Raw genomic sequence first — 14,111 nt, forward strand, 5'->3', positions numbered from 1 at the left:
CCTTAGCACGTAGGTCCTTCTCTAGCGCATCGTTTGGTGTGTCAACATGAATGACACTTAGTCAATTTGTTGAAGTGATGTTCGAAGTATATATTCCTCTAGTGGCATTCTATTAAACAAGTGGTCCATGAAATTGCGAGTGTTGCTCGTACCATCCTTGTGACCACTCACAATATTAAGCCTGAATGATTTTGGAATAAATTCAAAGGTTCGATACATGACTATTGGTTGCTGTTGCTGTGGTTGTGGTTGTGGTAACAACATACTATGTTGTAAATTTGGTGACGAATGAGAATGGTGGTTTAAACCAGAGTTGGAGAGGGCAATCTGTGTTAAATGATTCGATATGGGTTGAATTGTTGATGAATTGTTGTTGTGGCTCTTTTTTTCATGTTTGTGTTTTTGAAGTTGTGCCAAATACTCTTTCATGAGATTTAGAAATTCGAGTGGCATTACTTTTGCACGCAATACTCGAAGCCATTCCTCACGAGACCTCTCTGATTCTGCACAGCAGAAAAGCAATCGAATACCAGGAATGTATATTGCAAAAACGAACGGTGTTGGAAATTGTTCAGTGACAGGTGGGATTCCATCAATATCTTCTGATGCATTCTCTTGATCCGTGTTTTTGGTTGAACGTAATAAATTAATGAATTCTTGTTGTTGAGATTTTGTCCATACGTAATGGGCGTCTTCATCGCCGCTTCCTTCGAAATGTCGTTTTTCTTGAACTTTTACAGGTATAATTTTTGCATGACCATCATTGGTTAATTTGATTGAACCTTTGAGTTGATTTTCGTCTGGTCCATCATAATACAGTAAGGTGTTGTCATCTCTCAAAACGAAAAAGCGCTTCTTCCATGATTTTCTAAAGCGTCCTCTCTTGTATAAAAAACATCTTCTGTAGGAAGAGTTCAACAGCAATACATTTAACACAAAGCGTTCGGTGTTTTGTTGCATCTTGCAGTCGAATAGTTTGTAAAATGTATTGGTAACATTGACGACCATGGAATTTGATGATCCATATGAGAGGGAAAGTTGTGGAAGAGATTGTGAGTGTACATGAAGCTTATTGGTAACAGGTTCTTGATCTCTAATTTTCACAATGTGATGTAAATTCCAAAATAATTCACACTTCTTTTGAAGGAAAAAGTGGAAAATTTGAGTCTTGAAGAATTCTCGTAGAAATTGTGAGTCGACATGACCTCCAAAATTATCAGTACCAGATCCGTTTGGTTTGATCTTTGTGGAAGCGCGATAAGCTTGGTTAAAACTTCCACTATTATCCAAGCTCAAAAACTTTTCAATTGAAAATATTGCATTCATGTTCATGTCATCCTTTGGATTAAATGATTCGTACTGCACAAATAATTCATAACACGTCAATAATCGAACAAATACATTGATAAATATTTCACGAATAGGATGTGGACATTTGAGGGTGGTTGAATGTTTTTCAAATAGGGATCTTTTACGAATGGTCTGAGGTGAAGGGGTAGAATTAGATGCAGTACTGGTTGTTGAGCTAGACGATGACATTGGACTATTGGTGACACCTGGGGAGGATACTTGAAACGATGTAGTAGAAGTTGGAGAAGCAGAGGAGTCTTCCTTAGAGCCAGTTTCCATGAAGGCTTGATTTTGTTTGACCGCTGATGATCTCTTTCTGGTTCCAGATTGCAACGACGGTGACGCTGCACTTGTTTTCGTGGTGACACCATGGTTCGACTCGGATGTTGAGTTCTGAGTCGTGGTTTTCGTGCTATGAGGAGACTTGGGAGCCTGTAGAGGATCATTTCCAGTGACTTCTTCCTCTTCTTGCTCCTTATTTGTAAGATTTTTCAACATGACCATTTTCGCAAGTGTCTCACTCGATCTTTTCTTTCGCATGAGTAGACTGTCCTTTCTGCTGATTTGTGAAACAGTACCTTGTAGAGGTTTGTTTTCAATCTTGGGGCTATATTTCAAAATTGTTGACATGTAATCTTTTTCACTCCTCTCAATGTCTTTTCTACTCTTTTCCAAACTGTCTTTAATGTAACTGATGAGTGTCTGAGACCATTTCCAATTTCTGCTAGAATTTGAAACTAAATTTGGTTCCTCTCCAACAAATTGAATTCGATCATCGTCAAGATTCACAATGCATACTCCTTCTGGAATGTTGATCATTTCGTAATCAGAACTATTTGCAACATTGTTGGCCTTGGTCTCATTCATTGTAATAATACTAATCTTGTTCGAAGAAGATGAGTTGGAGGAGGGTAACGTGTTGAATTGTGGACTAATGGTTCTTCGTAAAAACGATTGCTTTTCAAAGCCAATACGAAAATGATTCCACATGACTTCACTATGTGTACCAACCATGTATGGAAAAGGAGCCTCTAAGAAATTAATAATCTTCTCGTGAGCTATTGGTATGTAAATTGAGGTGAGTCTGAATGGGTAAATCAAGTGTCGTAAACTCTCCATAACCATGACCATTCTGAAAAGGTTCACACTATGGAAAATGATGGGCTTTTCAAGAGCTAAATAATTTACAATGGTAACAATGCAATCAATGTGGAGAGCATTGGTAAGAATGGAGAAGTCAAAATCGCATGTTGGAAATGATGGGAAATTCAGAACTGGAGTTGTGGAAGAAATTGGTTGCTTAAAAGGTGATTGTTGTGATACGTCTTCAGACGGTGAATTTGGGAAATATCCATTGCTTGCCGACAGATCTGATGAGCTGTCAAAATTATAGAGTCTACGTGAGAGAACAGTGCTGTCCTCACCCAGAGCATCATCCTCAAAAACGCTCTCATTCTCAAAGAGTGAAGCTTCTTTAAAGTGTTCTTCTTTTGATCCAATAAATAAGAGCTTGTCAAATTCCACTTTAAAATCAGAGAAGGATGATGGCAGTTCGTTTGATGACGAAAATCCATTCTCTGTGTTATTGATGTCTGAAAGCGTTTTTGTTTTTTGAGAAAAATGTATAATCAATTTGTCATAAATGGCACAATTATTATCTTCGTTGTCGTCGGTTTTTGACAAGTTCTCAATTTGTTTTGGTAGCTGTTGTAGTTGTGTGCTGTTGAAAAAGTCATAAATATAATGTAGTAACTCTTCATCAAAAACATAATATCTTGCACCGTTGGGCTTTGCGAACCCTCCATTAATTTCAAACAAATATTGATCGAGATGTGAGAAAAAGCGTAAAAAAGTAGAATGAAATGCAAATCGAGAAAGCATGCAAATGCATGAAGGGATTCGAATAAAAACTTCCACATTCTTCTCATTCTTGTCACCAACTTTCGTAATTCGGTATGTGAAAAATTTTGTAAAGCAAAATCCATAATATTTAAATCCTTGTGCGTCAGTGTTAATGAACGTGTGATAACTGCGAGCAGGTGGATGAAGCTTTGCGTTTTCGATGTAATTTTCGTAATCCATCTCTGCGTCCTCAGTATTCACATTGTCTTCATCAAAGCTATTATTGTCATCCTCGTTGACAATCGGTGAGAGTGCATTGCTGTCTGGATCACCTCCGATCATTTCCTCAGTAGCAAATATACTTTTCAAGAGTGGATGCTTCCTGACATCAATGCTCTCAGTAACAAATGGGAAATTCTCATCACTACTAGCTGCATTATGTTGCTGTGTTGCTTGTTTCGAAGCAGAATTATTCTTCTTCATGATGTTTCCAATAGAATCGCTTTTATCTACTCCTTCTGCTGCTTTACATGCAATCACTTGAACAATCATATCATTCGGAAATGTGAAAAATTGCAAGCTCAATGGAGTCAAATCTGAACCACCTAGAAATGAATCTTCTTGAACTGTGTTCATTATTTCTGTTTGCTTTTTTTGCTTTTTTTTTGATTTGGGATAACTGGTGATTAATGAAGCTTCACGTTTGAGATAAATGATTGCACATGATGAAGATGATTCAGTCTCGGCATGATTGGTAGTTAACGCATGATTATCACCAATTATTGGTGTAGTTATTGATGAATAATTTTGGATACTTTTCGGATCTACATTCGAGTTATTTGAGGCTTCATTGGAAATTTGTGCTGAAGTATCGGAAGATGTTGTTGTTGTTGTTGCAGATAACGGTGATTGGCTCATGACAAGTTTTTGAACACTCTCATCATATTTGGTTTTAATAATTTCATTCATTCCGTTCCGATCCAATGATAAGATACAAACATCTTCAATCATTCTCCTAAAACGGCTCACCATAAAATCACCACCGTTCAATACTTGTGAGGTTCCATGCGATCCAGGAGATGATGGTGAGGTTCCATGGGATGATGATGCATGTAATCCACCCGATATTGAAATAATTTCACTCGACATGTCGGATATATAGAAATCTCTCTTGATTAATTTCTCCTGAAAACCACACAATTCAACAAAATCCGTTGTGTGATGGTTCTGAATGTTCAATCAGAATTTGAGCAATAATTTTTTTTTAATATTTGAAAATGGAAAGATTTTCAATCATCCATCATTTTAAATGATTTTAAAGTCTTTCTTTCTTTAAATCATTCTTCAGTGTGTCAAAAAAGATGAATCGTTCAGGACTCACAAATGAGTGACAGCAGTAGGTTCACTAAATTCTGTAGGGTCTGTTAACGATGAAATTTCATCTTCTGTGGCCAACCAACCATTTCTTCTCCGTCTTTTTCTTCGAATCACAACAACAATGATTGTAACAACAACGAAACCAACAACGCCCCAACTTGCCAACAAGATTCCAGTAATGGACAGAGCCATCACAACCGTGAAATCAGTCACTTCCACTTTAAAGGAATAGTTCACATTTGTTTCCGGTGAAACTTGGTAGAAAATGGTAACTGGAAAATCCACGGAATTGAAATAACTAGTCGTGACGGTTCTGGATGAAGAGTAGAAGGAATCAAACCTTTCGGATGTCGTTGAGGACCATGACATGGTTGGATCTTGCGACCACTTGACTCTGCCATGTCCAGAATGAACATAAAATCGAATCGTGAGGATTTGCCATTCTGCTAACTCGATTCGGAATTGTTCTGAAACATTAGTGACCCTTGAGATGGTATCTCCATTGTGAAGTACTTGTTGTGCATGTGCACTCAGGATCATGCATAACAAGACTAGGATGATGTCCATGAGATTTAGAGTTGTCTGGCGAAAGCGCATCGGTAAGAGTGTTGGCATTTGTTTTCTTTGAGTTCATTTGAGGTATCGCATGGATATTCATCAGAGGCGCACCAAAATGTCTGAGAAAACGTTTTGAGGTTTACAGGGCAGAAAGATCACTTTCTTATTTAGGATCAAGTGGAATGATTTATGAATCATTCTGTTATTATGTTGCAAATGGAATAATTGTTCGTGCATGCATGGTTTTACTGGTGGGAATTCTTATTGCCTCTTCGTTGATGTTTCTTGTTGAGATTGTTTTATATCGGACTTGTAGAACCTTCGTCCTTTAGCTCAACTTTAAACTCAGGATTCTTAACAACAATAACTGAAACAGGTGTTTGGTAAAATTTTCAACTCCTTAAATTAAGAAATCTGGTTTTTTCTAACTTTAAATCTCAGTCCCGTTCACACTAAATTGTTTATCAAAAACTGATCTTTATTTTCAACATTTTTTTTTCAAAATTTATTTTACAAAAAATGCCCGCAAAGCAAAAGACTTCATCATCATCTTCATCCTCCACCTCTTCGGGAACGGCAAAGAAAGGAAGAGGAAAGGACCGAGTTCAACGTAAGAGTAGAGGAGAACTCACGGAAGAGGAACGATTACAAAAACTTGATGAATTATTGGGTCAAGCACAACCAGCCTCCGAAGAAATTGGAGAAAATTTTGATTGGGATGGATTAAAAAAGATTAAAAAAAAGAATAAGCAACATACACGAGCCAAGCACAAGATTGAAATTGGACCAAATATTTTCATATCGAGAAGACAAATTCTTACAATTTTGTTCATGTTGGAATTGGAAAGTCCGAGATTAAAGTCCATTCCTGCAACCAGAATTGCCAGATCATGTAAACACATTATTCGAGAGTCGCCCAAGTTTGATACTCCTATTGATAGTCGAACGAAGGAGGTAGCAACTATGCATGACTTGAAAATGTCAAGAGCTGCTTTGGATCGATTAACATTGTATGTGGAAAAGAAATTGGAAGATATCATGCGATGGGGATATGTCATGTCAATTTCTCAAAAGAAGAAAACATTGACATCCGCAAATGTGTTAACTGCTAGAGAGTTGATGAATGGACAATATAATCATAGTCAAGCTGTCAATTTCAATGATTTGAGAAGGAGGTATAATTGTCTTACAAGTGAACAGCAAGATTTGGAACAAAAATTAGAAGATGTTGGCCTCAGAAGCATCGATCAAATCTATTCCATTCTTGAGAATTGTGAACTCATCATACCTGGACAAGATATGTATGTTCCATTTAAATTGGATATGGCCTTGCGTGAAGATGATGTCAAACAAAAGCTCACAGCCAAGGGTAAAGAATTTTTGGCCAAATTAAAGCAACAAAAAACAGAAACTCCTGAAGAACAAGTCGAGGAGGATGACCAAGAAGATGAACAGCAAGAAATGAGTGATGTGGAAGAAGAATAGACAACTCATCAAATAAATGACGTTAGTTCCACAAACATCTTGCACTTCTTTGAATTTGCAATTTGGACATTTATTGTTTCTTAGTGAGACTTAAAAACACCTCTGACAACGTGTAACCTTTTTTTTCTTGCTTCTTTGCTTTCGATTGCTTGGTGCTGGCGAGAACAGGCCTTCCAAGCTCCTCCTCCTCTTCCATCACTTCTTCCTCTTTTTCTTTTCGCATCCTTGATTGTTCTTTTCGTTTTCGAAGCTCTGCTTGTTGTGTTTTTTTGTCCTTATAATTGTACAGGTAGTCAAGACAAGCAGCTGCACCTTGTGCTAAAATTTCATTATTCAACTCAAAAAGCCTGTAATACACGTCTCTCAATTGGTGACACTGCATGGCCTTCTTGATGTCATTCAACACTAAATACGATTCTTCTGCATATATAAAAGAGCGTTTTTTAGGAACTACTCCATGTCGTAAGGCGTCCTCAAAAAAGAACACACACCGTTCATAGGCTTGTTGTGAATAATAGTACGCACAAATAGTCAAATAAATTTCGCTTGTAAACGTAATTCCTTCCTTCTTCATTTCTGCAATAGTCATGTCAAACAATTTTTGTGCTGACATGTATTCTCTCTTATTTTGGGCATCCGAAGAATGTTCTTGGAGTTTCGAATTGAGCTTGCATTCTGACAATTCCTTATACAGCAACAGTTGAAGATTGAAAAATCGAGCATAACGATTGTAGTGTGCAGGTTTCTCAGCCAAAAATAATGTTGAATTGCCTCTATCGGGAGTCAAGTCCAATTTCAATTGTTTTTCAAAGATACTTGATCTTGGAAGGTCATACTTGTAAAAAAGGTCGACAAGTTTTTTCGCATGAAGGTACTTGTTATTGGTCAAGTAAAACTCGAGTGAATCATTGACCATTTTGATGTAGGTGGAAATAAAATGGTGGTTACTCAGCCATTCTGATCTCTTCATGATTATTAATTTTTCTAGTGCATTCAAGTCATGGTTGTGAGCAAATGCCTCAAATGTCAATTTGAGTTTAAACATTTCAAGCATAAATAATTCTTGTAATAGCTCAGTACTGATATTATCATCATGATTTGAATCTGTGCTTTGTGAGATTGATAATTTACCACTTTCATAACTTTCTTTGGCTATTTTCAGTGGGACGGATTGAGCTCGAAAAAATCCAGTTTCCAAGAGACTGTCCATTTTGTCCAACAGAGCTGGAATTGCGTCCAATTTTCCCTTATTAGCATAACATAAAATTAGAGCTCTATAGGTGTCAGGTGAAACATCGATGGATGGAATTTTCTCAAAAATTTTTTCAATAGTTTCAAGGGACATCTTTTTTGAAACAGGTAAACTCATGGCAATCGTCTCCAGGAAGATTGTATAAAATTGACCAGTTCTTGTGATTTCAGGATATTTTACAAAGTAATTTAGAATTGTGGAAAGATTCTGCCCTCGTTTGAATTGTTTGCGTAAATAATTTTCAATGTGCCATTTAGTTTCATAACACGGGAGCTTGTCGTTTTTTGCAATTTCATTCTCATAGTGTTTGATGGCTTTCATAAATTCCACGTTTTTCAGAGTAGTTTCTTCCGCAGAGTTTTCGGAAGTAGCATTTGAGAGACCTTTTGTTTGTTGAGAGATATGTGTAGTAGTTGTAGTTATAGTATTCTTTTGAGAGACTAACTTGTTTCCAAATTTTTCTCGCAATCGATCACGCACTGATTCTAATTGTTGTCGAGCTTCAGAAGTTTGATTAGGACTGCTTTCAGTGTGGCCAATGGTATGGTCACGTTCCGATGTTTTATGTTTTTTTTGAATAATTGTATCCACCATAAAGTCTCTCAAATTAGCACTTGATGAAGGATCTCGTAAAAGTTGAATTGTATTCACTGAATAGTCGAGAATATTCGTATCAATATTTTCATCATGATCACCCAATTTCATAAATTTGTTATTTTCGGAAGTAGTGGTAGTAGTGGAGGATGAGCTTGCAAGATTGACTTCTCTGTCGTTGTTGTTATTACTAATACTTTCCACTCCACGGGGGCAACACGTATGAAAGCTCTTTGAATAATTGTATAAATGTTGATGATGGTACATGACTATGGACACCATCCTCATTGGCTTATTCATCCAATAGACTCTTGAAGAGAGTTGTGGGAAGAGAGCCTTCACCGTCCGAAGGCTTGTTGTGCCAGAAGCTGATGATGATGAAGCCTCGGCCACTGAAGTCATGATGATGGAACGCAGCATTTTTTTTTCCAAATTTAATCCTTTTTCAATTTTCAAATTTTCTCCTTTTAGTTTCACTCAATACTATCCAATATTATAAAAATATGCACGTTATTGAAGGAAATTTCAATTTTATAGAATACCTTTAATATTTACAAATAATATCTCACAAGAATGTTAAAGAAGGGTAAAAGTAATATCAGCAAGAGAGGGCTCATGAAGTTTCAAACCAGCCGATGATAGGGCATGACCATGAAACCATCGCTCTTCATCATTCAAATAACACAATGCTTTGGTATGTTTGTAAAATTTCTATTTCCAAAATCGACCATCCATCATCGAAATTAAACAGTCGATTTAAAAGTTCAATAATTTCATAATTTCAACATAAAGCCACCAAGTTCTCCATTACTTACATTCAAACATCTTCTCTTTGCTCGACTCTTCTCCAAATCAAATTCTCGAATGAATTGTGCCAGTTGAACATGCCCTGCTTTCATTGCTGCTTTTTCTGGAGTCACAAACACACGTTGTCTCACTACTCCACAATAATAAGAGACCATGACAACGTCATCACTGAAGAGACTTTCATGATGAGGAGAAGCTCCCTTCTCCAACAAGACTCGAACGACTTGAATGTGACCTTTAAGGGCCGCAATAAATAAGGGAGTTCGTCTCTATATCATCATCATGTTCATTCATCATATCCACATTGTGTTCATTATTAAGGATCATGTCATTCATTATCAACCAATTTTCAAATATTTTCAGTCAATATGTTTGAAATCATTAGAAATTGACATCAATATATAATTATTGAAAACCTTTCAAATACACACTCATTGTACTTACACCTGGAGGACTCTCACTATCGATTTGACATCCCATTTCAATGAGCCACTGCACCACATGAGGATAACCACTCGCACTCGCCACTGCCAACACTTTCATTCCTCCATTGGGGCACGTCGTATTCAAGAGATCTCTCAATTTTCGTTCACATTGAGAAAATACTTCAAGACTATTGGAGGTTGTTCCTCCTTTCATAGAAACAGAAGAAACAACCGATTGAGAAGGATTGGAATTTTGAACTACTCTTGAAGGATGCGAGGATGTATTTCTGTAAGGATGTTGTTTTTGAGAACGATGATGACGATGATGAGGAACATTCTCATCGTATTGTCTTACTAATCCTTTCCACCATAACTCACACACGTATTCTTGTAAAAACCGTTCAATATGAGGCGAAGTATGGGGTGATTGAGGAAATTCCATCATCAAATATTCGCGTAATATTTGTTGAATTTGTAGAAATAATTCATGACTGTATCGTGAGTAAATTTCATTCCAACAGTTGCTCCATTGTTCTTGCTGTTGTTGTTGTTGAAAAAAGGTTAAATGTTCATGATGATGATGATTGGTTGTTGGATCAGAATTGGCAGAAAGGAAAATGGATTCTGAGAGTAACGGAGGAGTTGGAGTTTGTTCAATCACATTGGCAATTTGTTGAATGTAATCAGAAAGAGAGAGTTTTGCACGGTTCGGACGAAATGCTTGCAAGGAAGAGAATGATGTGCTAGCAGGTGGGGAGTGGGATGCCATGAATTCGTCGTCTTTAGTGTGGTAGAGGAGGTGTTTGGCCAACGGTTGTAATTATTATTTGAAAAGTTTTGAAATCAAAACAATACAGAGCGCCAATTCGAGGAGGTGAAGGATGCTGTACTTGAATCTCAAAGGTACATTTCAAAGACGAAATTCGAATCTATCAAAAGTGAGAGATGTTTTTGTTGAAAATATGGAAAGTGGATGACGCCCCCCAAAAAATATATTTTGCAATCCTTAGAAAAGATTTCAAATGATGTGAAATTTTGAGAGTTAAGTATTGTAAAGGATCACCTAAAGCTTTACAAGGCATACACCCTCTCGGTTGGAATTGAGGCAAGAGTTGTTGTGCAATAAAGTACATAAACAAAAGCACTCAAATGATGCATCAAGAAACGTTGACCCTCGCCAACTCGCCAACAAACTCGCTGGAGTATTTTGGCTCCGGTTAAACCACTGTGTGTCACTCTTAATTTCGTAAAGAAATACACCGTATCGCAGCAGTAAAGGTTTACAAAAAATCATCAAAAAAAAATGGCCCCTCATCAATTACATAAGGGTTCAAGGCTGGTGGTGCAAATGTTGATGGCCTTAATCATCACATTCATTTCAGCGCAAGCCTTTTCATCAGGATTTTACGCTGTGGTGGCGTCCTCTCAGAGAGGTTGTGTTTTGAACAGAGAGGGCGATTGTAGTGCAGTGTCGGATCGATCATCATTGGTGTTGTCGTATGATCCAAAGAATATGCCTCATGAGGTTTCTTCAAAGGAAGAATTGAACGCAAGGGGATGTGGTTCCATTCAAGGATATTATGCCAATCCACTATGTAAGGAGAAATGGTATCGAAAGCTGAAGTATAGAAAGGTGGTGTTGTCGCAAGGTGAGGCCCCATCTTCAAGCTCTAGTTCTGATTCGATGGCACCTCCCCTCAAGGCAAGCACAACAAACGAGGCTTCAGGACCCACAGTTGTTGAAACAAGCGTCATCTCGACCAACTCGCTCAACAGAAAATACTCTTCTGATAGCGACAAGTCTGCTACCTCTCGTCCACTCGTGACATCTTTGAATTCTGTTTCGAACACTAAGGAGAGCCAAAAAGTGGAAACAACAATCAAACCTTCAAGAATCGAAAAGTCTGGCACAAAATCTTCATCAGCAAAAAGACCTTCCGTAGCTTCTTTGAACTCTGTAGGCTCATCCAATGTGTCGCAGCCCTCAACAAAGAAAGCAGCAATTTCTTCCATTGGATCTGATAGAGCAACAACTAAACATAGACCTACTGCTGCAAAACCTAAATCAAAAGGGCAGCCACTTTCAACGAACGAGTCAAGAAATGACAAGAAATCGAAAGTTTCAAACCAGGCAAATAAGACTGTTACGACATCTCGCACTGCACAATCAACAACAGCATCTGCAGTTTCATCACAAGCATCATCCGCTCGTCCATTGGTATCAGCAGCTTCTGTTGCAAAAGGTAACTCTACTGCATCGGTGATTCAAAAGAAAGCCAAACAGGACAAGGTTGCCGAGCCATATTCACCACAAAGTGCTTCAGTGAATCAGGCATCGCCAAAGAAGTCCAAACCTCAACCACGCAAAACAGTTGTAAGCGTACGCAAGCCTATCCCAGCAAGCACCAATAACTCTACAGGTAGCACAAAGAAGAGTCAAACTACCACAACCACTAAAGATGACAAGCCATCTCCAACAAAGGCTCCTACAAAACCTAAATCAAACACACAACCGCTCACAACAAAGGAGTCAAGAAATGACAAGAAATCCAACGTTTCAAAGAAGACTGTTACCACAACCAGAACGGCACAATCAACAACTTCATCTGCAGTTTCATCACAAGCATCATCCTCTCGTCGATTGGTACAATCAGCAACCTCAGCTTCTGTTGCAAATGGTAACTCTACAGCATCGTTGATGCAAAAGAAAGCCAAACATAGCACGACACCTTCAATGAAAACAACAACAACAGCTAAAACAACTGCATCAAAGACATCCATCAAGGCTCCAGTCAAAACAACAAGTTCTCAAAGGAGCAAAAAGGTTCAACCAAAGAGCTTGACCGCTGTTGCCTCACCAACAAGTTCTAAGTCATCAAAAACGGTGAAGAGCGCTCAATCAGCATCAACATCTCTGGTGAGAGCTTTGTCAAAGAAATCCTCTCAAACCAAACAGGACAAGGTTGCTAAGCGATCATCAGCCCAAAGTGCATCCGTGAATAAGGCATCACCAAAGAAGTCCAAGCCTCAACCAAGCAAAAAAGCGGCCAATAACTCCTCAAGTATTACGAAGAAGAGTCATACTACTACCACCACTAAAGATAACAAGAAATCACCAACAATGAAACCTAAAGCATCGTCAAAACCTAACGCTTCTTCTCCAGTGGCCGTCTCAACTAAGACATCCGCTAGCTCACAAGCAAGCCAGGCAGGTTCCTCAAATGCTCACTCGACACCTGTCAATGCACCAGTTGATGCCACTCAGACGCCCATCGTCTCTAACGCTGTCTCATCACAATCCATGATGACCAACATGATATCAGGTAACGACTTCAAACCAATATCTGTCAACTCGGTCAGCACTGTTGCAGCTGACTCAAGCATCAACACAGAGTCCACTCAAACAAGTGGAAACAACGTTGTCAATACACCTGTGTCAACAACACCAACAGCATCTCCAAGCTCTGAAGCTGTTTCCTCTCAGACACCAACAGCATCTCCAAGCGTACCTGTTTCAACTAATGCACCAAACACAGCTGGAACGACCAACACTGCTGAACCATTGAAATCGAACTCAAATGAACCAAAGACTCAAATTGAAAAGCCACGAAACGTCCCAGTCGTGGGAAGATTTTACGGAGTTAAATCTTCAGGAAGAAATAACAGACGTCCAAGCAGCTCTGTTGGAACACTTGATTTGAAGGATCTTTTGTCTCAAATTAAACGAGTAGACAAGAAGAAGAAACACAAACCACATCGTCGTGTCAAGAAACATTCTGCCAAATGCACCAAGCCAGCTCCAGTGTCGCAAAATCCACCCCAATCGACTCAAATGATCAACAACATTCAAAATATTCAACCTTCGCCAATGTTCATGTATCCCTTACCTCAATACCCAGATCCCTCTCGATACAATGATCATGAAAGATCATCGATTCGATCCTTCTTGAGAGAGAGATTTTTGGAATACTTACAAAACCGAAATCAGAATACCTTAAAGAGCTCGGAGAATCAAGTTAATGTGGTGGACCAAATCAAGGCACTTATTGCACAAATCCCTCAACAGCATGCAGAAACAGGCTTGTCAGCACAAACCATCAGCAGCTCTGCTCAAGTTGACCGAAAAGCATTGGCTCAAGCCGTCAAACGAATGGGTACTGCAACCAAAAATCTAAAGAAGGCTCAAACAAATGAAGATCGTGTTTTGAAGGCAGTAGAAAAGGCCAAGAAAGCTCTCAATCATGCAAAGAAAAATTCGGCAGACAAGCAGCGATTCCTTGAAAAGACCACCACTAAGCAAACTGATCTTGTGGACAAGATGAAGGTAGAAAAGGATATTATTCTTAAACTGAACGATTACTTGAAGAAGCAACAGAAATAAATATATTTCCTGAGAGTTGTTACTGTATTGTGAAATGGTT

At 38.4% G+C, this 14,111-nt stretch overlaps 6 protein-coding genes across 6 annotated transcripts; 2 read left to right on the forward strand and 4 right to left on the reverse strand.

Annotated features, from left to right (window-relative positions):
• Positions 1 to 57: 57 nt before the first annotated feature.
• Positions 58 to 4,341, reverse strand: C9374_013197 (uncharacterized protein; the record flags this gene model as incomplete). Its single annotated transcript, XM_044689046.1, has 1 exon — positions 58 to 4,341. The coding sequence occupies one exon, from the start codon at positions 4,339 to 4,341 to the stop codon at positions 58 to 60; it is 4,284 nt and encodes a 1,427-aa protein (XP_044541920.1).
• A 228-nt stretch (positions 4,342 to 4,569) lies between these two features.
• C9374_013198 (uncharacterized protein) lies at positions 4,570 to 5,184 on the reverse strand (the record flags this gene model as incomplete). The annotated part of the gene is made up of 1 exon (XM_044689049.1): positions 4,570 to 5,184. The coding sequence occupies one exon, from the start codon at positions 5,182 to 5,184 to the stop codon at positions 4,570 to 4,572; it is 615 nt and encodes a 204-aa protein (XP_044541921.1).
• Positions 5,185 to 5,646: 462 nt separating this feature from the next.
• On the forward strand, positions 5,647 to 6,612 carry C9374_013199 (uncharacterized protein; the record flags this gene model as incomplete). The annotated part of the gene is made up of 1 exon (XM_044689050.1): positions 5,647 to 6,612. One exon carries the CDS (start codon positions 5,647 to 5,649, stop codon positions 6,610 to 6,612), a length of 966 nt encoding a protein of 321 aa, XP_044541922.1.
• A 70-nt stretch (positions 6,613 to 6,682) lies between these two features.
• Positions 6,683 to 8,878, reverse strand: C9374_013200 (uncharacterized protein; the record flags this gene model as incomplete). Its single annotated transcript, XM_044689051.1, has 1 exon — positions 6,683 to 8,878. One exon carries the CDS (start codon positions 8,876 to 8,878, stop codon positions 6,683 to 6,685), a length of 2,196 nt encoding a protein of 731 aa, XP_044541923.1.
• Positions 8,879 to 9,034: 156 nt separating this feature from the next.
• Positions 9,035 to 10,459, reverse strand: C9374_013201 (uncharacterized protein; the record flags this gene model as incomplete). The annotated part of the gene is made up of 3 exons (XM_044689052.1): positions 9,035 to 9,169; positions 9,274 to 9,534; positions 9,710 to 10,459. 3 exons carry the CDS (start codon positions 10,457 to 10,459, stop codon positions 9,035 to 9,037), a joined length of 1,146 nt encoding a protein of 381 aa, XP_044541924.1.
• Positions 10,460 to 10,993: 534 nt separating this feature from the next.
• Positions 10,994 to 14,071, forward strand: C9374_013202 (uncharacterized protein; the record flags this gene model as incomplete). Its single annotated transcript, XM_044689053.1, has 1 exon — positions 10,994 to 14,071. One exon carries the CDS (start codon positions 10,994 to 10,996, stop codon positions 14,069 to 14,071), a length of 3,078 nt encoding a protein of 1,025 aa, XP_044541925.1.
• Positions 14,072 to 14,111: the final 40 nt, after the last annotated feature.

The sequence above is a fragment of the Naegleria lovaniensis genome (assembly GCF_003324165.1).
Source record: "Naegleria lovaniensis strain ATCC 30569 chromosome Unknown tig068, whole genome shotgun sequence".
Lineage (NCBI taxonomy): Eukaryota > Heterolobosea > Eutetramitea > Acrasida > Naegleriidae > Naegleria > Naegleria lovaniensis.